At 36.4% G+C, this 21,973-nt stretch overlaps 1 protein-coding gene across 7 annotated transcripts in view; it reads left to right on the top strand.

Annotated features, from left to right (window-relative positions):
• The window catches only part of PTPRZ1 (protein tyrosine phosphatase receptor type Z1), a 138,333-nt gene that overhangs the window by 93,986 nt on the left and 22,374 nt on the right, over positions 1-21,973 (top strand). For 5 of the 7 annotated variants that reach the window (XM_071552486.1, XM_071552487.1, XM_071552484.1 and 2 more), the window contains 4 exons: positions 4,200-4,243; positions 6,935-10,481; positions 13,982-14,126; positions 20,762-20,853. In XM_071552486.1, the coding sequence (XP_071408587.1) occupies positions 4,200-4,243; positions 6,935-10,481; positions 13,982-14,126; positions 20,762-20,853 (3,828 nt within the window). The remainder of the gene's footprint in view (positions 1-4,199; positions 4,244-6,934; positions 10,482-13,981; positions 14,127-20,761; positions 20,854-21,973) is intronic. The other 2 variants (XM_071552489.1, XM_071552490.1) reach the window with 1 other exon arrangement.

Below are 21,973 nucleotides of genomic sequence, written 5' to 3' on the forward strand. Positions count from 1 at the left end.
AAAAATTGAATACCAAAATTAATATTTTGCATGGTTCACAAAAAAATGTTTCTTTGACATGTTTCCTGTCTGAAATGAAAACAAAGTTATTAAATCTACTTTGGTACTTCTATTTTGGCAATTCCACAGTGGCACCTCTGAAAGTGTTGGATGAAGAAAATTTAGGGAACAATTTCTCCCATGTAACATGATTCTTATATGTGCACATTAAAAATAAGTTGTATAAATGCTGTGTCAACCCTGGATGCAGTTTTAAAATATGAAAAAACTTCCATCCATTTCTAATATTAATGTTTATTAGCATACTTACTTTTACTAATTATTTACATCTGAATTAACTGCTGCAAAAATTGCAAATATTTCAAATATTTAATTTTCAATATTCATAATATTAAACAAAAGAAAGATTTGTTAAGAACAACTTGCTGATTACAACTACAACATCAAATTGATTTTGTGATCTGCTTTGTAGATCTTGAGGCAAAAGGGGATTTCTTGGAGCTCCTGCTTGTGAATTTATGAAAGAAAAGTTATCTTCACCATGAAGACATGAAATAAAGTTGACTCACATAAAACACAAATTAAATCTTTAATTTTCAAGAATTAGTCTGAGTAAACCAGTTTAATTAAGAGGAAATTCACTGCAGTCACCTCCAAATTGGTTAATATTCATGTTAAGAGCTTAGAGCAAGGCATGAGTCATTAGATGGGCCTTTTCTGGGAAGAATTCTGCCTTTGGAGTGGCCACTTCTACTGAGGGAAGTTTCAGTACACAAATCTGCTATTTAAAAAGCTCAAGGCCATTGTTTTAGACTTTTTGTATTGAGATACTTGCAAGAGAATCTTTCTCATGCCTTCTCTCCTCCCGATCTGTGTGGCTCCCATATGGGGTTAGTGAGAGCTCTGCAGGCATTGGTGATCTACAGATAAGGTTTAAACCCTCTTATTCTCAGAAGTGCTTTGTAAGAGGAAGAACCTTTCTCAGGCCATGCTCTCTGCCTCAGTCTATGAAAGCCTCAGGAGCTCTGGTGTGACTTTGGGCAAACCACCATAGTGAAAACCTCTTTGGGATTTTTCTAAACTCTTCAGAGTGGCAGCCTTTCATCTTGTAGTACAGCGTGTGTGCACATTAACTTGTTTCCAGTTAACCTCCACTTAGTAAAAGTCACCAGATATATTACGTGATGTAACTACACAACCTCCATTGAAGGGAATCATGTAGAGAGTGTTTTAGTCAGCTTTGACAGAAGTCCAACCTTTTTTTACAAATTTTTTATTTGCTATTAGAATTGGATTTTGAAAAACTGTTTAAATGTATGCTTTGACTCCCGAAATAACATCTGTATAGCTCTGAAGGTTCTGAAGTAGTTAGTTGTGTAGTTAGTGCTGGTGTTACTTACATGCATTTGCTGACACAGGAAATGAAAACCAAGAATATTACTCCCTGCTGATCTTACTTTGTTCAGATTTTAGTTGGTGCTTACCAAAAAAAGCCCCATACTATCTCCTGCATGGCAGCTCCTGCTGTCAGCAATGCCTTGTGAGGGTCTAACTATGCAATTTGTTTATAACCTGTCTTTGAAATTTGTCCTAAAAACCACTAAGCATATATTACATGTCTTAATTTAGGGGATGATTTTTTCTAATTTTGTCCTGATAAAAGTAGAAATCTGAAAACTAATTTAATCAAAAGAAACATGCTTTACTTTTGTTCCTACCATGCCATTTATTAGATAAGTCACTACAGAAAGGATAACAGTTTATGTTGTGTGCATTATTCTACAATTACGAATCAAATTGTTTGAAGAGATTTTTTTTAAGATTTGCATAGAACATAAATGTAGGGAAATGGTTACTTTTTTTATTTCATTCTGTCGTTTCTTCTTCTATTGTTAAAATGGACTATGAAGAGACTTCTACAAAAACTTCTAACTAATGATTTCATTATTTTATTTTAAAGTGTTAACTATAGAATAATCAATATGTGGTTCCAGAAAAAATAAACAAGCTTGTTCATCAACCTACATCAATGGGTTGTATTTGGAGGTTGTGGTTCTTCTTGTTTGGGGCATGTTCATATATTTCTAATATCTCCTGTCAAATCCAAAGCTCAGCAACAGGATTAACAGAACTTGTGTAAGTGTGTGTCTCTCATACTTTCAACAAATAAATTTTGTATGACCAACTAAATTTAAACAGGCTTTATAAAATTCTTTAAGATTTATGGTTGTTACTATATGGTTTGTATGTACATGATATATGTGAGTGTGTGTGAGTGTGCTAATGCCTCTATGGAGAAAATGGCAAGAAACTTGTAGTTTTATGCTGGTAGAATTTGAGACCATGTGCCCTACTGTATACTCTAGCACAATCAGAATAATTTATTTTTCTGATTGAGTCTGATTAAAGCTCAACTCAAGAATAGTGACCACAGAAAGACTGGATAGAATTTTTCTATGTTATACACATATTTCAGAGAGTGTAGTATATAATACGTGGCATGGGTCTACTGTGCGAAGACTTTCAAACTAATGTCTACAATATTTAATTTATATCATTGAGAAGCCAGGGAATATCATTATCTCGTCCACCCACTCCTCCCTCCACTCCCCTGCCCCAGAGCTCCCTGGGCTTCCGGGAGTCAGAGGTAAGATAATTTTTATCTTATCTTCCTAATGAGAGGTCAGTTCAGTACATGGTAATTTATAAATGTTTGTCACAAAAAGAAAAAATTTATTAAGATTTTGTGCTGCAGCATTGTTTAGCCAAAATTTGTTTACATGCTTTAATTTACAAATGAAACTGTTTGAGCTTTTTATTTTGATAAACTTCATCTAGTGTGTGTTTCAAATAGCACATCTCAATTTGTTTTGAAAGGTAGATATGGACAGACCAAAGAGAATACAAATTAAGTCGTAGATCCCCATCTGACTTTGCAGAGATGAGAAATATGAAGATGACATTCTTATACTAGTGTATTGAGGAAATTCCATTTGGAAATTGTGGAAATGCAGATGTGGAGCTGTGTGTGATGCTGTTGTTTGAATCGTTCCCCACACTGAGACTGGCATTTTCACTTAGTGCACGTCAGCTCTCAGAATATGTACTAGTATTTGTGTGCAGACAGACTGCTAGAACATTTCTTAGGAAAAAGCCTTAGAAAGATTCAGAACAGGAATGGGCCTTTCTGTGGACCAAAAGAACAGTAAGAGTCATTAGCACTGTGGAAGGGGTTAAATTTCCTCACTGGAGACCTGTGCCACTTCTTTTCAGAGAATTGTACGTTTCCTTCAACCTGCTTTGAAACTTTTCTTGCTGACCACCATCAGAAGTACAATATTGGATTTGGCCAAAAATACAGAGAGAAAGAAGGCAAGAGACTACCTCTGAATTTGGAGAGAAGGATTTTCACCTGGACTATAGGAGATTAATTTCTTAATCCTGTTTCAACTGTTATTTATTTATGAAAAAAGGGAATGACTCAAAAGCCTCTACAGTAGTTCTTCAGAGAATGCCCAGCACCTGTTTATTAGGGTCTTTTTGTGAGGTGTGATACAACTGGCTTTTTGCCCTTAAATAAAATCAAGTGGAGTGGGAGTTTGAAAAAAGGCCATAAGCACTAGCATCTTGGAAGGATGAGTCTCTTTGGTCTGCTCTGACACAAGTAGACAGCCTGCTGCATACTGAATATGATGGCATGGCTGTTACTCTAGTACCTAACTCCAAGCCTGGGTGCAAAATAAGAAATTTACTGTATGAAAATTATAGAACAGGTAGTTTTGCAAGAGTGTCTTCAGATCTTTCAGATTAAATGCAGAGAAATACTTGGTTCCTAGACTTACTGTTTTTCTCACTTCTGTATTTTTGCATTAAACTGTACTTTCTCATGGAAAACGTTTTCATAAATTTGCTTTTCCCTGGCCAAGATGTGGTTCCTCAGTGCAATTTCAACATGTGCTGCAATGTCAAGTTAGGGCTGGGCAAAACTGTTGTGGCTGAATGTGTCCTGTCTAGATGCATTAGCATTGCTACCTTCAGTTCTCAACCGGGCTGCTGACCACTCCTTCAATCACAATCCTATAAAAAATCTTGGTCATGGTCTCAATAAACTTATTGACTAACCAGTTGAGTCCTTCCAGAGTGAATAATTCTGTAAATATAAAATGTTGGATGATACGGTGTGTATTTTTGTTTTATAGAGGCTGACCTCATTCCTGAACTGAGTGAAACTGAAGAATATGAGGTATAGCATTCATTTATTTTTAAGAGAGTATTTAAAATAAATACATTTCAACTAAATGGAAATGGTATTCTGTGAAAATTTACAAAAACTATGTCACTGAGTGTATTGTCTGCATTTATGTATACATACATATATATGCACTTATATAACCTTTGAGCTATATTTCTCCCTAGATAACTCTGCAGATACCTCAGTATTTAGTTCTCTGGGACTGGAGATGAATGATGAAATAAATTTCTAATAATACTGCTAAACAATTCTCCTAAGTATGTTTTAAAATGGCGCATCATTGCAATCACCTCTGAGTGAAGTCTGACAAAATTATTCATTTAGCAGAATCAAAACTGTCACCCAGTGTAAGGCTTTCTAGTTTGTTTAAACAGAAAATTGACTTGGCCTTATGACTGTCTTATCATGTAGTAGGCTGAAGTAAAGGATAAAGGTAATTGTGCTGAATAGTGAGATTCATGTGTGTCTACTATCAGTGTGCTATGGGTTGAGTAATTATTCCAAAATTCTTGGAGGGTCTTTTGCTTCTTGAACTCAAGTTAGACTTTACAGTATAGCTCTGTTATACACAGTTTTTGAGATAACATCTGGAGGCTTCGTATTCAGTAACTAGGCTTCTGGAGTCCCAACAAGGGGAGAGATAAAACTACACAATTAAGTTTTTAATAGTTTCTAATACCAACTTTGCAACATGGACGGTTCCTTCAGTAAAACCTACATTTGTATCAAGTAATTCCTCAGAATTTTTAATTTATACTTTCAATCTATGACCTCAGTATTTTCACTGCATGACCCTCACAGTATGATGCTAATAACACTGAGGTGGGTTTGAGTCATGTAAGGGCCATTCACTTTAGAGTTGAACTTGATGATCCTTGTGGGCCCCTTCCAGCTCACAATATTCTGTGATTTACATGAATTAATCAAGTTCTTGGAGTTAAATAGACAGCCTGTGCTTACCTGTCTACGTATTTACCCTTCCTTCCATTTGTGCACACTGAGTAACCAAAAATACAGTAATTTCTCTGATGTAAGCTATATTTTTATATTATTATATTGCAACTGTCAGGTTAGCAACCAAGTGCCAGTGAACCTCAATTGATTTTTACTTGAACCAAAGAAAGTTTAAAAGTGCAGCCATTGCCCTACAGAAAGTAGATTTTCATAAACAAGGAGTGTCCACTCCAGCCTGGGTTTGAGGACACAGTGTCTAGGTGCTGCTGCCCCTACGTTTTAGGTATTTAGCCCTTAGAATGAAATCCAAACCTGAGTTATGTCTGAGGTACTCTGTGTTGTGTGAGTGCACTAGAGGTTTGTGGTACAGAAAGGGACTATAATGTGAAGACAGCTCAAGCCTCATGTAAAGCCCTTGCTCTAGTGAGGCTGGGTAAAAGCTAACAACTCTTGTTCACTGAGTGCCTCAGTTAACAATGTATTCAGCAGCTGTTTATCTTGGGCACTTTCTGTCAGATGCTGTTATTTTTCACACTATTCTTCCTGCTGTGTCCTGTTCAGTGCAGGAGTGGGACATCTACTTAATGTAAACTATAGTGGAAGATGGGAAGTTGTTAGGTTGATAACTGTGCCTCAATCTCCTGGTTCCTCAGTGTTTTCTGTCAACACTGTGCTTTTGAAAACATTACAGGACCAAGCCAGATATTCAAAAATAAAAAGGAGTTTGGACTGTGTTTTGCAAGCGGCTCTGTGCTATGTGTGCACGTCAAATCAACTTCCTTCAGAAACTGAAGGTGCCCTTCAATCTAGTTTGCAGAGCAGTGCTTGGGGTGATTTCATTGTGATTCTGGTGTAGATGGAGGAACAGCAGAGAGCTGCAGGTGCTGGTGTGTCTAGGTCAAAACAAAAATGCGTGCTGAGTGAGTTAGATGCTTCCGTGTTATGTCTTTTGATTTGGTGCATGGAAAGTTGGAGAGAGGATAAAAAGATGTGAACTTAGATCCTCAAGGACTGCCTAAATCCTGATTGTATTAGGCACATAATGTTTTTTTCTTTTGGATCTGTTCTTAAAAGTCAAGACTCTAACACAGATTATACACAAAGGATTATTATTGATTGTTATTCATGTTCAACAAACAAAGGGTCATATCAGGGACTAGAGCATATAATTCACAGCACAGTCATGCTGGCCCTTCTGAAGTCTTCCAGAAAACTCTGAAGATTCAGCAGATTTGAGGACAGGTCATAAATATATTTTAGAAAATCTGTTATTATTACAATTAAATCTACATCAGGATATTAGTGCAAATCTCTAAGGGATTCTGATAGCGAAACCATTTTTTTATTGGTTTGTATACAATATATACTGTATTGCATATACAGTTACATTTTATTAGGAAATAGGTAGAACGGTTTTAATAAATAAATACTATGAGGGATTTTTGTCTCTAAAACACAATAAAAGTAGCACAATATTTAGAATTTGTTTGGACACAGGATTTTTTTGTTTTGTGTTGCAAATAAGTAATGTTTTTCAAGAGAGTAAAGGATACTTGTTATTGCGGAAATACTTTGGTTTAAGACCAACAGTTTTTTCAAGTGTTGTCTTGATTTGTCTCTCTTGTTTTGTGGAGACAGGAAAATGTATTGTTACAGTTTTAGTTTTCATTTGGGTATAGAGTCTATAAACATTTTTAATTCTCTTCGGCTATGATATTTCTTTCCAAGGATGAAGTTGATGAAAAGGAAACAGAAGTGGATGAAGAAACTGCAGTGATTCCTAGCACTGACAGTACAATAAACCAATTGAGGAGAGATTTCCAGGTGATTACATCCAGCTACAGTCAAGAAAAAATGGAGGTAAAACCCAATGAAGCTAAAACAAACAGATACTTAACAAGAGAAGACTTGCATAGTAAGGATAATGTTTTCAAAGCAGTCTATTACGCTACTTCTCCACCTGTTGGTGAAATTTCTGAAGAGGAAGGTCACTATTTGGAGTCCCAAACAATTACTGGAATTCCTCCTCAACTCATTGACTCCACCAAAGGCATAGACGAAGAATACATATACCTTTCTTCAGGCACTGAACCAACAAGAATAACCACTACTGGCCACAGGGACGAAGATTTCTTACTGTCTCCTTTTAAACCTGATGAGGAGTCTGATGACTTTTGGAGTTCAGTTCCTACCACTTCTTCAGCACAGCTAGTTACAGAGGAGACCTCCCAAGAAGATACCCTTCCTTCAGGAAGTCCAGATACAAGTGTGCATGATGTTCTTTCACAAGGGTCATTTAAGTATGTTTCAGAAGGTGTAGCACCCTCAAGCTCTGATGGGCCTCCAAAACATACTTCAACTGATGGAAATTTATGGCTTCACAATACTACAGATCCAGCAACTCAATCTGTTGATACATTGGCTAGTAGGCAATTGTCTCAGACCAGTTACACTGATGCTAATGTAGACGGATTAAAGCCAACTACAGTGCCCTATTCCAGCAGCCCAGTGGTTTCACAAGACACTTCAGATGCGGATTTAGAATTGCCACATTATTCTACCTTTGCTTTCTCCTCTGCTGAATTATCACCTCACTCTATCTCTTCAAGCTCTGGAGAATTTGATTCTGCTTCTGCTGCCAGTGAGGTACTCTCTCAGACAACTCAGCCAGTCTATAATGGTGAGATACCTCTTCAACCTTCCTACAGTAGTGAAGTGTTTCCTCTAGTCACCCCTTTATTGTTTGACTCTCAGATGCTCGACACTACCCCTGCTGCATCAGATAGTGATGTGACCTTGCATGCTACACCCATATTTCCCAGTGTTGATGTGTCATTTGAACCCACCCTGTCTTCCTATGATGATGTACCTTTGCTTACATTTTCCTCTGCTTCCTCCAGTAGTAAAATGTTTCACCATTTATATACAGTTTCTCAAATGTTTCCACAAAGTACTACTCCAGCTGTTGCAAGTGATGAGGTGTCCCTGCATGCTTCTTTGACGTTGGCAGAGGGTGATATATTATTTCAGCCAAGCCTTGCTCAATATGCTGATGTGGTGTCACATCAGACCAGTCATGCTGCTTCAGAGACTCTGATATTTGGTCATAATAGAACTCACATATTTTTTCAAGTTGAACCATCCAGCAGTGATTTAAATATGCATGTACTATCTACAATATCTGAACTTCCTTATGCCTTGTCTGGTAATGTGGGCTCCCTCCAAAGCTTTACTGTTTCCTATGACTCTGCAGAATTTGTGCATGATTCTGTTGACTTATTTCGTCAAGATCCTTTATTTAGCAGCTATAACAATGTGCCGATGCATAAACCTTCTTCTGTAATATCGCAAGCTGATACTTTGCTGCAGCCTACACACTCTCTATCTAGTGACATGGATTGGTCTGGAGCATACTCTGGTAGTGAGTCCCTTTTGCCTGATACAGATACTTTGATGGTACTTAATGTTTCTTCCTCTGATTCTGTAGATGAGATTCCATATGAATCATCTGGGTTTAGTGATGTTAATAAGGTGCTTCATAAAGGTGATGTTATATATGGAAATGAGAGAGAACTGAAAATTTCCTCCTATTTAAGTGAAATGACTTCCAGTGCTGAAAGTGAAGTGGTACATGAACTTTCTGCATCTGTTTCTAATAATGATGTCATTACGCAGAATACGTCTCTGCAAGAAAGCCCACTTCCTGTTTCTAGCACAAAGGGAATCCTTCCAGTCTCTTTTGCTTTTCCCACTACTAAGGTATTTGATCACGATATTAGTACACTTACAGAAAATCACCTCTCTGTTCAGCCTTTGCATGTTACAACTCCGGCCTTTGATGACACTTTGCTTAAACCTATGCTTAGTGCAAACTCAGATCAAGCTCTCTCTGCCCCTGCTTATAGTAAAATGTTGTCCTCAACTCAGCCATACTTTACTGAGACCTCAGCTACATTAAATAACGAAGCATTACTGCAGTCCTCCTTCCAGTCTTCTGATGATGGCACTCTGCTTAACACAGTTGCAGTTGTGCATAGTGATCCAATATTGGCTGAAAGCTCAAGGGTTCATAAAGATAGTTCTACATTTGACCAAATATTGCATCAAATGGCACCAGGTTTTGCTACAGCTGAAAGCACACCGCATTCTACATCTCTACCTTCTGTTGCTGGTACGATGTCAAACACTTTTAGTAAGCCCACCGCGTCACTTCATGGTTTATCTGTTTCTTATCCAAGTGAGGAGTATGTTTCATCCAGTTTGTTTAACAGTGAAGTTGCTCAGAAGGTTATGCCTTCATTGTACAGTAGTGATGTTTCATTCCAGCTGACCAGTTTAGAAAATATAAATGCCTTTCCCCTCCAAACAGCAAATGCTGTAACAACTCCTTCCCTAAGAGGTGTAGTTACTCCTACAGACAGCCATATTTCTTCAAGTGTTTTTGAAAGAAGTGAGGCTGCCAGAGTCTCTTCAAGTTCCACATTTGGTTTTGGTCCTGTTCATATGCCTGCAGTTGTTTCTGTTTCTGATGTGTCCATTCATCACACTCTTCCTTTACCAAATGTACATATTTCATTTATGGCTTCCAAAAGTGAGATCCCCGAAACTTTGAGTAGGTTGCTGGCTCCTTCTAGAGAATCCTCTGGGTTGTCTCCCAGTATCATGTCCAGTACTGATTTTTGGCCTCCTGTAGTTGAGGATGACTACAATGAATATGATGATGGCTTCCCTGTAAGTAACTGTATCTCATGCACTTCCCATAGAGATGATCAGGATATGTTAGTAGAGGATCAAAACACAAAGGTAAACAATAACAAGGATGAGAGTAACCTAATTATAAGCTCACATTCTGAGAAACCTGAAGAAGAGAAAATTTCAACTGCTGCATCAGACAGTCAGATAAACCATGCCACGGACAGACGTAATTATACATCCATACCAGCTTTGACAGCAAGTGTGATACCTAAGAAGCACAACGACCCAACGCTTTTGGAGAACCATATTCAGATGTCTAGTGTCCAAGTACTAAACACATCAGAATCTAAGTCTTGGGCTGTTTTTACAAGTGATGAAGAAAGTGGTTCTGGCCAAGGTACCTCAGATAGCCTTAATGATAATGAAACTTCAACAGATTTCAGTTTTCCTGATCTTAATGAGAAAGACACTGAAGGGTCAATTGAAGCAGGTAACTCAGAATTAACTCCTGGATCATCACAGTCATCAGCCTCATCTGTTACTAGCGATCACTCATCAGTATTCAACATCTCTGAGGCAGGTTAGTTATGGATAAGTCTAATGAATACCATGGAATGCTGTGAAGGGATTACTTTTGTACTGTAGAGAATGAGAAGGTTAAGATAATACAGCAAGAACATAACAGTGCCAGTGGGTGTGATTAAGGAAGCAATTGGGAAACGGGTGCATGCTGAGGTGAATGCTGAGTGCCGCAAAATCTAAAGCCAGAATTTTTTTCAATGCTAATAATTTTATTTTAGTTTTAAAGGTTTGAGAAAGACTTAGGTTCTCTGTTAAATTCTGTCTGTACAAAGACAACTGCTGCCCTTATGGAAATAACACCAGAGGGAAAACATGCCTCTGCCAGAGGAAACATACCTCTGAGATTCTGTTTCAAACTTACAGCAGCACATTGTTTTGTATTTTCTAAGAGATACTGAACAAGGAAAAATGCTTGTTTGATTCTGATTCATCTTAACTCATAAAAACATTCATTTTTTTCTTACTGTTCCACTTTCAGATTACAGTGAGATGCAGAATTTTTGTACCAGATTTGCATATTCCCAAAATAGATCCAGATTCTCCCTTACCTGTTTATACTTAGTGCTATTTTAAAATTTATTCCTCTTAAAGTCAGAGAGTATTTGTGACCTGTGATTCAAAGGATAAAGTCAGAAGGCAAAACTGATAATGTATTTCCTTTGTATTTAAAAATGCACTGTGTAAAATCAGTATTCAGACACATTGATTTGTGTTTCTTCTTGCGTCAGAGAATTGAAAATCTAAGAGTCAAGTCAGAAACAGTTTATGATTTTTGAAAGAAAAAGCAATCAACAAATAAGATTGAATTGGTATTTTAGAAAATAAATTGAACTTCCACTGAGTACTCAGAGCATCTGTAGAGGGCAGTATCACTCAATTAAACCAACTAAGAAATGAAATCCACAAAGTTTGGGAAAGTGTCAGCACAGACCTACAAATAAATACACAGTTAAATCACATGAGGTCATATCACTCATGAGCAACAGAATACTAATATGAAAAGGTGGTAATGTGTAGCTAGGACTAGTAGAATATGAAAAATAGAAAAAAAATTAAAAGAAAATAGAAGACATATTGAAATTAATAGGAGTCCTAACAAGTGTTACAAACTGAATCAATAAGTGAATTAAATCAGTGGGTAAGTATTTAACAGTTTGTGTCAAATGCATAGTATTTCTTTAAAAATAAGGAAAAATAACATAAATATTTCAAAACCTATGTTACTAATATGAAATTTACCATCAGATACTTAGAGCTTATATAATGGGTGTCATTTGAATTTTTACCAATAGTAACTGAAAAGGAATTATACAATACTGGAGAAGGAGTACAATAGACTTAGTTTTTCTTCTAGATATTATTGAAAGACTCTATACAATATAATTTCATGTACATTATTTATTCCAATAAATGATGCCAAATACTGTCTTTTAATAAACTGAAAATTCAATTTGAGCAGGTCTAACATGGTCTACTGTAAATCAAAGACATATTTGCATAAGTAAATTATAAAGAAATGTAACAAAAATAAACATAAAAGAACCTCTCTGCCAAGAGCTTATGTATACATTACAGTGGATTTACCAGAAATTTATGACATTTCTTCTTGTTGTGACCACTACAGATAAAAATTGTCATTTAAACTTTTCCCAGTCTTGTAGTTGGTGATGCATAATTATGCTTGTTCTGAACTAGGACCTTCTCCATAAGATCTCTATGGCTACCTAAACCTTTCAACTTCAGTTGAAAAACTAAGAGAAATTAATGGAAAGAACTATGTGAAGGATCCAAACACATCAGTTATTAGAAATCAAAGAAATCTACTATAGATGAGACTGCCTTTACAGCCGCCATCATTGGAGTCATATCCAAGTAGGCAAGAAACCCCCTGTTACAGGAGAAGTCTGCACTTCATTACCCATAGGAGGAATCCTAATAAGATTTGGTCATGCAGTGTGAAAGAATTCTGTCATCACACAGATAAGATTGGGTTTTATGCTGTGAATTAGTCCAGAACTGGATAAACAAGTATGACTGTTCCAATGCGATTGTATTGTTTTCTCTTGTGCATACATAAAGCTTTTTCTGAAATCAATAGGAAACACTGTTTTTAACCCACACACCAGAAACTCAGGGACACATTTTTCAGAGGTAACTTGTGCTTTCAATCACTTTGCGCGCTGAGCTGCAGGATATAAGGAGTAATGACTGATGTGGGTGTTGAGAGTGCTTTGAATTAAAACCAGGAAGACATCTGCAAGATCAGAGTCTAGACCTTTTTGCATATAAGGTCCTAAAAGCCTCTAAATGCAAGAACATGCAAACAAGCAGAGAGCTGCCTGAAAACCTCTACTGGTTGAAGCCATTTGTTTTTTGGCATCCTATTTGGAACATATTGTTTGCTGTCTTTGGTTGTTGTTTTTTTCAGATCCAACTCCACTGCTTCCTCTGTTTTGTGTGAGAGCTTTTCATGTAGAATTGGTCTCTTGAAACCCCAGTGCAGGGCACCTGATTTCTAGACAACAAAATTCTGCTCCTGTGCAGAAAAGTAATTGAATTGAGACTGTTCACAAAAGCAAAAAACATTCTAAAGGTTTAATTCTAATGAGTACAAAAGGGCTTATTTCTGCATTGTAAGTCATATAATGGTCGCAGATCACAGTAAACTGTAAAGATTGAAAAAAATTAGTTATGTCAAAGTCACAGCTTTTAAGTGTTTACTTTTTGAGGTATGACCAAAGCTAAAATGTCAGGATTGGTGTCAGCCATCATTATGTTTCCCTCTATAATGAAATTATAAAATACATTGTTTCAGTTTCCATACAGATGTCTGTGCTCAAATATTTTGTTCAGTCAATACTACATGGCTCACAGAAACATGGAATCTAATCAATATCTAAATAATAATTTGATCCCCTGTAAAGATGGAGGTAGGGAATTTGATTTTGGTTCCAATATAGTTGAGGGAGGAGGTACAACCATTGGATTCAAAGGATGTATCTATAAGACAAGTTACAGAATGGGCAATGGATTAAAGTACAGAAAGTAACTGCAATACAGCAAGCACATAAAAACTATTGTAAGAAAATTTTTCTATTAAACTATTAGTCAGAGAAGTAATTTGCATTGAGTGACAGTATAATATCAATTCCAATGCACATTGCAATATTATGTATTCAGATATTTAACTCATTTGACTTTCAGCTAATAAACAGATGAAAATAAAAAACTTCCTTCTATATTTTAACAACAATCTGCTATTCTTACATAGAGAAGTCTCCACTGCTGGAAGGCTGAGTCACATAATCTGAGTACTTTGCTTTACGCTCTATCTGCTTATTTTCTGTAAGCTGGTTTGCAAATGTATACACTTTCTGCAGTACGTAGTAAAAAATAGAGGTAAGTGATATTAAGTAGTCTCATTATAAGACACATTCACTCATGTTATGCATTTCTCAGAATTTAAACATGGACTGTTTCAATTTTCTCTGACTGCAGAGGCAAGTAATATTAGCCATGAGTCTCGTATTGGTCTAGCTGAGAGTCTGGAATCAGAGAAGAAGACAGTTATACCACTTGTGGTCGTATCAGCCCTGACTTTTATCTGTCTAGTGATTCTTGTGGGTATTCTCATTTACTGGAGGTAAGTTGTTTTTTCTTTCAGTTCTAAAGAGCTCTGATTTGAAAATATGATTGGCGTTACTGAGCTGGTTTGTAGGAGGGAGACGATCTTGTCTCTCACCATGTCTTCGTATTGCTTTCAGTGCCATAATGGTGACAAAATAAGGTGATTTCTGGCCAAAATACTCAACTGCAATTCTTTTTGTTTGCAGGGGGTTTAACCAATGCAAATAGTTTATTTCCATATTGAGAGATCTTAGTAAACAATTGCTTGTGATTGTTAATACCTAAAACCAAGTGACTAAACAGAGCATTGGGAAGAGCAGGAGGGAGAAGAAAAGTAAATAGCATGACAATAGATTATTTTCTATCTTTCCAAACCATTAACAGTTTAAAAAGGTAGTTGTCAATTTAGAATGATAATCCATGGTCCTCAACAGGACTATGTGAATAAGCAATTAATATAGTACTGTGGGAATGTTCTGTAGCTGACAAAGAAATGGGATATATATAGTGATACTATAATAGAGTAACTGTTTGAAGATCACTTACCAAGCAGCTCTTGCAAGGTTCTATGATTAGAAAGTTGTTCTACTTTGTCATTCTGCCAAACCAAAATTAGCGTCCCCAGCTCCAGACTTTCCAAGCTTTCAGCAGGTAACTAAAGATGTGTTTCTTATGGACACACATGCTCAGGTTTCAGCATGGTTATGTTTCTCTGACTTGATAAATTGATAAGCTAATAAGAAAAAAAAATGGGATAAAGGGAGTTGATAGCTGTAAGAAGTCATGATAACGTAATCAGTGAGGGCAAAAAACTGGAACCACACTGTGAAAAAACCAGGCCTGCTAGCATGGCACAGATCTCTTCCATACAACTGAAGTCTCTTCCCTCACAGAGGGTAAAAACAGAGTGGTTGCATTCACATCACCTACTGGGGATGGTGTCTGCCCTATGCTAACTCCAAATTGTGTCAGGCATTGTATGAAATACTGCAGGTTGGCCTGAGCTTAAAGCAGACCAGGAATCCAGTTGGCCATGTGGCAGTATGTGGCATTGCTCCAAGCCTTTGACACTTCTTTCATTGGTTCTAGTTAAAGCCAGTCCTACTAGGGACGTGCATGCCTAAGTTCTCAAAGCCCATGCCCTTTCTCAGGTGTGGAGGTTGTCAGGGAGGAAATGCAGCACTGGGCCAGAAGGGGGAAATAAATTGCAAAAACTTCCTGCCACAGAGGTTCTTGTTGTTCAGTGATTGCCAGGAGCCTGATACTGTTATTGCTTGTGCTGTGCTAACACAGAAACCAGCAACGAGCAACGGGACCTTTCTCTTCCAGGATCTGTATAAAGAAGGGGGAAGACACACTCAAACATCTCACAGATGATTCCAGAGCTTGTTTCTTCTCCCCCCACCCCCACTAATCCTGCTTAATCTAAAATGCAAAAAAATGGTGGAGAACTAGTAACTAGAGCCAGACTGCACTTTCCGGGCTATTGACTGCTGTAATCTCTATGTTTCATGTCAGGGCTGTGCTTAGTGACTTTTCTTCCATTCTCCTTCCACTGGTTTTCTGTCAGCCTATCAGGTTATGTCCCACATGGGGACAGAATACATTCCATCCTTGAACAGACTAGGCTTGAGGAATTGAGTTTAGGCTTCCTTTGTTCCAGGCAAGTGTGCTAGTGAATCACAAAGCCATCGCTGTGGTTAAAGACACTTCTGAACAATGAATCTTCAGAAAGATTTTTTTCTACTTTTCAAAGTAGTAGTTAATTGCCATAATAATTTCACAGCTCATTTATTAGTTTATGCCTGGTTTGATAATTACACTCTCCATCCCAGGCTTTCCAGCTAACCACTTGCTTACTGAGAATCTTTTCCTGTCTTTCATATTATGCAACATGAATGTTCATATTCATCTTCCAAACGATTTCATCCCTGATTCCAAACCATATATGAAATCTGTTTTATTTGCCAAAGAACACCATCCATTTCAAGACCCAGACTGTACAGTGCAGTTCTAGTAATCCTGCACATTACAAGCTTGGTTTTTTTGAATAACAGTGTGTTCATTTTGTATTTTTTCTCTGGGAATGAACAACTCTGTAAAACAGGTCTTTCAAAATAAAACAGAAATCCCATTAGCAATATTATCTTCTCGTCTTGAATTTAATCTTTTCTGTATTTCTTGTGTATTACAAAATAAAAATATGGAGCTCTTTTGTTGTAAATCCTCAACAAAATTCTCTTGGCATTATGATAACACCAGTAACTATTTCTTATTTCAGGGAAATGAAGCATAAAGAGTATGTACTGTAGGTAGGACTTTGTGGCCCTCATTCAAAGTTGCCAAAACCCTCACATCTTTTTAAAGCCTGGAAAAAAAAATCGATACTAACTTCATTGCTATTCAGTTTTTATTAAGCATGTAAAATATTACTAGAAAGTGTAATATTTTTTATGGTTAAGTTATTTTTAAATAATTGACGTAAGCTGTCAACTTTTTTCCTAAATGCCTTTTTTTAAATTTGGACCAATTATTTTCACTTATTAAAGTTCACAAAAAATTTAAGTTTGCAAGAAGTTATCCTATATTCCGTTTACAACATTAGTCAAAAAAAAGCATTGGTATATCCTAGCTGGTGGTTTCCACTATTAGCTCCTAATTTGAACATGCAGTCTCTCAGGGTTAAAGAAAGACAAAATTATTTTGTTCTTCACTTGAATGACTTGTATTACAAAAATAATTCTGTACCATCTGTTGTTTGTGTTTTGGTTTGGGGTTTTTTTTACATGAAATTGTTAATCAGCACTTGAAAAAATTCCTCAATCTCTTCACTATCTCATTAGGCATAATTTCAATCTTTTTTTAATAAAATATTCATTTCTCTGATGGAAATGAAAACTTCTAATGGCAATATTGTCTAAAGATTGACTAATTGCCAGTAGGAAAATACGCAGTTTTGAACTCTGTTTTTGTGTATCTTTTGTAATTCAAACAATTTTTATCAATTTCATTTTCCTTTAATTTCTTCAGCATGATTAAGATTACAGTGAGGAAAAAAAGGAGATTCTTTAGCCTGTTTAATGATCTTTTTGTCCAGATAGACTTTTTTTAAAGCTTTAGAGAGAATTTTCTGTCCAAATCTAGTGTCTGTCCATCTCTATCAGTATATGTCTACTTGACTGAGTCCTTGCAGCAGAGATGCAGCAGGAATATTTAAATGTAATTGTGTTGTTCTTTCTGCATGGCTTCATTATTACCATTTTTCTTAATTAATCATATTTTTGCTGATCAGTTTTGTAATGGTCATCGTAAGAAGGGCTTGGAGAATAGTAAAATGGTAACAGTTATCAGTGGTAATGGTACCATTCAAAATTATTTTTCAATGAATATATGGGAATTGTAGTAAAAGATTAGCGCTAATAACATGAACCACAAACTGCTAATGCACTTCCAGCTACATTTAGACTGTAGCTGTAGACTTACTGAATATCAGTTGACTGTCATGCAGGCTGTTAGACATTTCATGACAACAACACTTCAGAAATGACAGACAGCACCCTGAGCAGACATTTAAATTTTAACTTTCCTCTACCACCTCATATCTTTGAAACATAGCTGTCAGAGAATGTTCATTTTCTTCTTCATGATTCGAACTGATACCTTGAGTCCTGTGATAAGTTTATGGGAACAGAGTTGAGAACCTTCTCAAAGGATCATTAAACTTGCACATGCGAAGACACTAAAATCAAATTTAAATTCACAAAGGCCACATTCATCCATCCATGAAGGAAAAAATTTAAACAGTGTGACATCAAATTATAAATAAAAGTGTTAATAAAATCTGAAAATTGAAATTCCAGTTGGCAAACACATAAAAATTAATTGCAGCCATTTAAAAATTGAATAATTGGCATAATTTGATCCATTGGGGATCCATTGGAAGATCTTTTGGGTCCATCAGATCTTTAAATTATCTGAGCCTTCTAAAAATAAATTCTACTAAGTGTTTGAGAATAGCTATTGGCAGATAATCCTGTGAGGTCAAAAGACCCTGAAGTTCTCAGAGAGACAAGTAACTGTGCCTCTAAGACCATTCTTGGCAAGCAGTGGATGTGCAAACACATCCTCTCATCTTCAGGAGATGCTTCTTGACTTCCAAGGAGCCTGAATACTAGAAAAACTATGTCCTCCACAGTCTGAGGCTTAGTCTTGTCTAAAGGAGTTCCCATGGAAGTATTCATTCAGATATAGTGTCCTTCCTGTTAGACCGAAGTGCTGCTGCTGCTGCATCCCTTCCTTCCTGTACACATCCAGACACTGTAATTATTTTGATGGCTTAGCACATCTCTGTGTCTAAACTGTGTGTTCCAAGAAGCGCTGTGTCTAAATTACAAGTTACAGTTTTAGGTTGAAGATCTAAATGCTGTGATGAAAGATGTAAATTAAATAATCAGGTTAACATTGAGTGATAGGACCTTTGTCTGGAAGTCTGAAATAGTCATCACTTTTTTCATTAACAACAAGTGATAATTAACGATATGTGGATATTAGCATTAGGTTTAGTCAAGAAGGCTTTCACTGCTGATGCAGAAGCAGATGGAGTGCCTATTTATGAGTCTTATTACAGGTTAAGTCAACTGCTATGAATTTGTCTCCCAAATGTGCTAAGGGTGTAATTTATTTTCAGCCACAATTAACTTGTTAGAGATTAAAAATACATTGGCTCAGTGACGGATAATGAATGTATGGCATATTATGAGAACATTTTAAGCACTGCTTTAGATGTGAAAGCCATTATACTAATTAAATTCTTTATAGCTCAGTCTTTTCTCAAGCAAGGAGGTGACAAAACTGTAATGTTCATTCATAAACTTTAAGTATGATCATTGTTCACAAGCAGCAGACATTCAGGGGACAAAGGGCCAGACTTCTCAGTGTTTAATGATTTAAAGTACTTTGGTATGTTTAAAGTAATTTTAGTGCATTCTGGACATTTCACACACAGTCCTGAGACAACTCTTGAGTCTTATGCCAGCAGTGAGACAGCCTCTCTCCTCTCAGCAGAGACGCTTTAAAAATTAGAAATGTGTTGCCAGGTACATCCTAAATATGTTCTCCATCTGCATCCAAAATTGCCATTCCTAAGTAAAACCAATTACATACCAGATAGTTTTGTTCCAAACATCTCATGCAAAGCCAAAGCTTCTCTGTAAACATCACAGATATGCTTTTAGAGGATTCTAGCTTGACTTCAAATTTAATTGTCATGTAAAGCACCAGAACTATTTTGCACATCACAGTTTTCTCTTTAATGTCCACTTTTTCTTCTGTTTTAAGAGAATCTATATTGTACACAGACAGAAAATTCCCAGTGTATTCCAAGATTATGGGCATGTGCCCCAGATGCTTAATTCAAATAAACTTACCAAAGTCTTTGTTATCTACATTAATAATTCTAAAAAGCATAACAGCAGCCACATATTCCCTATCTATTTCTCAAAGTATCTTCAAAATTCATTTTTGCTCATAACAGTTATATGAGGGGGTTTATGACTGCAGTAATAGAGGAATGGTACAGAATTTAAAATCATAGTGATTACACAAACTAGCAAACAACCATACAACAGCTTCTGCTTTGAAGAAGCAGAATCTTGTAAATATAAAATGAGACTAATACTTTTGTGATGCATATATTTCTTTTTAAATTTAATGATTAGTGAATAATATTTCAAATAGATTAAGTGACCCAAACTAAAGATTGTTATTAGCATGTCTAATCATATGGAGATTTTTTTAATTAAAGAGGCTTTGCAAAGCTTACAGCAGCAGTTGGTTATTCATTCCCTTGAATAGCTTGGACTCTTAACAGATGCTTTTCCTATTATCTTCACATCTGGATTACAGCACAGATACAAATAACATTGTGGGTCATAGTCAGGGTTGATTCCATTTCTATTCATACTCACTGTTTTTGCAACAAAGCCGTCATCTCCTGGAGTTAGAAATTCCCCTGTTTCTGCCTGTCAACTTTGGGAAGTCCTCCTTGGTTCAAGTTCCCTCAGTGTTGTGATGACATTATGAAAAAATTGTTTAGCCCCCAGTCATAGTAGTTCCATAGCCACTGTTTGGCTCTTACAGGGCACATTGTCTTTTATTGCATTTCCATGTCTGCAGTAGGATCTGTCGATGAATTACAAGGGCTGATCTCGTACACTGCTCCATCTTCAGGCTAGCATAATCACATGAAAGGGAACAGTAATTACATATATGAATTTGGATAAGCCAGAAAGAGAGTGGTATTTTTTGTACTAGGAATTGTGCAGCATCTACAGTAGCTCCTGATGCAGAGTTCCTCTTTCATCTGTCACTATGTCTGATGCGTGCTCCATCTTCTGCCTCTGGTATAGGTAAAGTTGCATGAACTATGTATTTATGCAGATGTAACATATCTTCAAGCTGTAAGCATCATTTGGTGGGGAATATTTATATTACAGCATATATTTGACACTCAGTGAAAACTGGTTTTCAAAAGTGTGATTTTTTCTTTCTGACTTAATGATGCCAAAAATTCCAAAAGATCTTAGATTATATTTTGGTGAGCTTTTTGATTTGGGTTTTTTGCAATATTTATTTATGTTTCTTTCCTTCTAGGAAATGTTTCCAGACTGCTCACTTTTATTTAGAAGATAATACATCACCTCGTGTGATTTCTGCTCCCCCAGCTCCAATCTTCCCAGTCTCAGGTATTTCTGGCAGCTGTTCTGTGGATTGGTGTTAGCTGTTGGAAGATGTTGCTTTATATGTGTTAATATGAATTCTTCACGTACTGTAACATCTGTAAAACAGAGATTTTTAACCTCTTGTAAAAATCTGTGTAAACACAGATGCACTTGATGTCAGCAGAGACTAGTGTTGCTAATACACTCTTCTGTAGGTAACACAGAAGAGAAATATCCTCACCTTACAGAGTAGTCTCAAAGATATCCTGTGCCCCTGTGCCTTCTAGCCATTTGAGGTGTAGCCTCACCAGAGTAGCTGTTCATAGTGTAGCCATCTGAGCTACACTAAATAGCTCTAGTTCATATTCTCAAGGTAGAAGTTTACACCAGCAACGTATTCTGCTGTATTTCTGCCGTTAATTGGATTTGTCACCATTGTATAGAATATTTCCTATTCTTTTTACCAGCAGGCTGAGTATATGCCTCATCTGTCCGCATTTCATTTGCAATTACGTGTTCTTTAATATTTTACTAGCATAGTTACAAAGGTTAATTTCTCTCTGAGCCTCTCATAAAAATTATGCAGAAGTTTGGAATATTATTAGTGTTTTCTGGTTCTATATCCACCGCATTTATTTGGAGAAATTATTTTTTTCCTCCAGAAACGGTATCAGAGGAGCACAGGAAACCCTCCCAGCTTTTTCAATCTGTGTAGAATGAAAGTACCCTAGATAGATGAATTATGAATCAGATCCTAAGCCACATTTTCACATATGAGACAAAGATATCTTGTTCCACAAATAATGTTTTTGCAAACTGTGCTATTGCATAAGGAGATACATTCCCATGGAATGACTAAGGGAAGAAAATCAGCCGTTGTGTAGTAAACACATTTAATTAAATAAATCCTAAACATTAGGCTTCAATTGTAACTGAATTGTAGACATCTTTAAATGTCTCTTACACTGACTGCCATTGTTAGGAGATGCATGACCTTCTACTAAATGGTTAAAAAGCAGAGATATAGCTTGATTTCAGAAAATGTGATTATATATGGATAGCAAGTGGCAACCATTATTGGAAATCTCTGCTCTAACACTCCATCATTAACTATATTGCAGTACAAATGTATAATTTTCTTGCA

The sequence above is a fragment of the Pithys albifrons genome, chromosome 3 (genome assembly GCF_047495875.1).
Source record: "Pithys albifrons albifrons isolate INPA30051 chromosome 3, PitAlb_v1, whole genome shotgun sequence".
Classification (NCBI taxonomy): domain Eukaryota; kingdom Metazoa; phylum Chordata; class Aves; order Passeriformes; family Thamnophilidae; genus Pithys; species Pithys albifrons.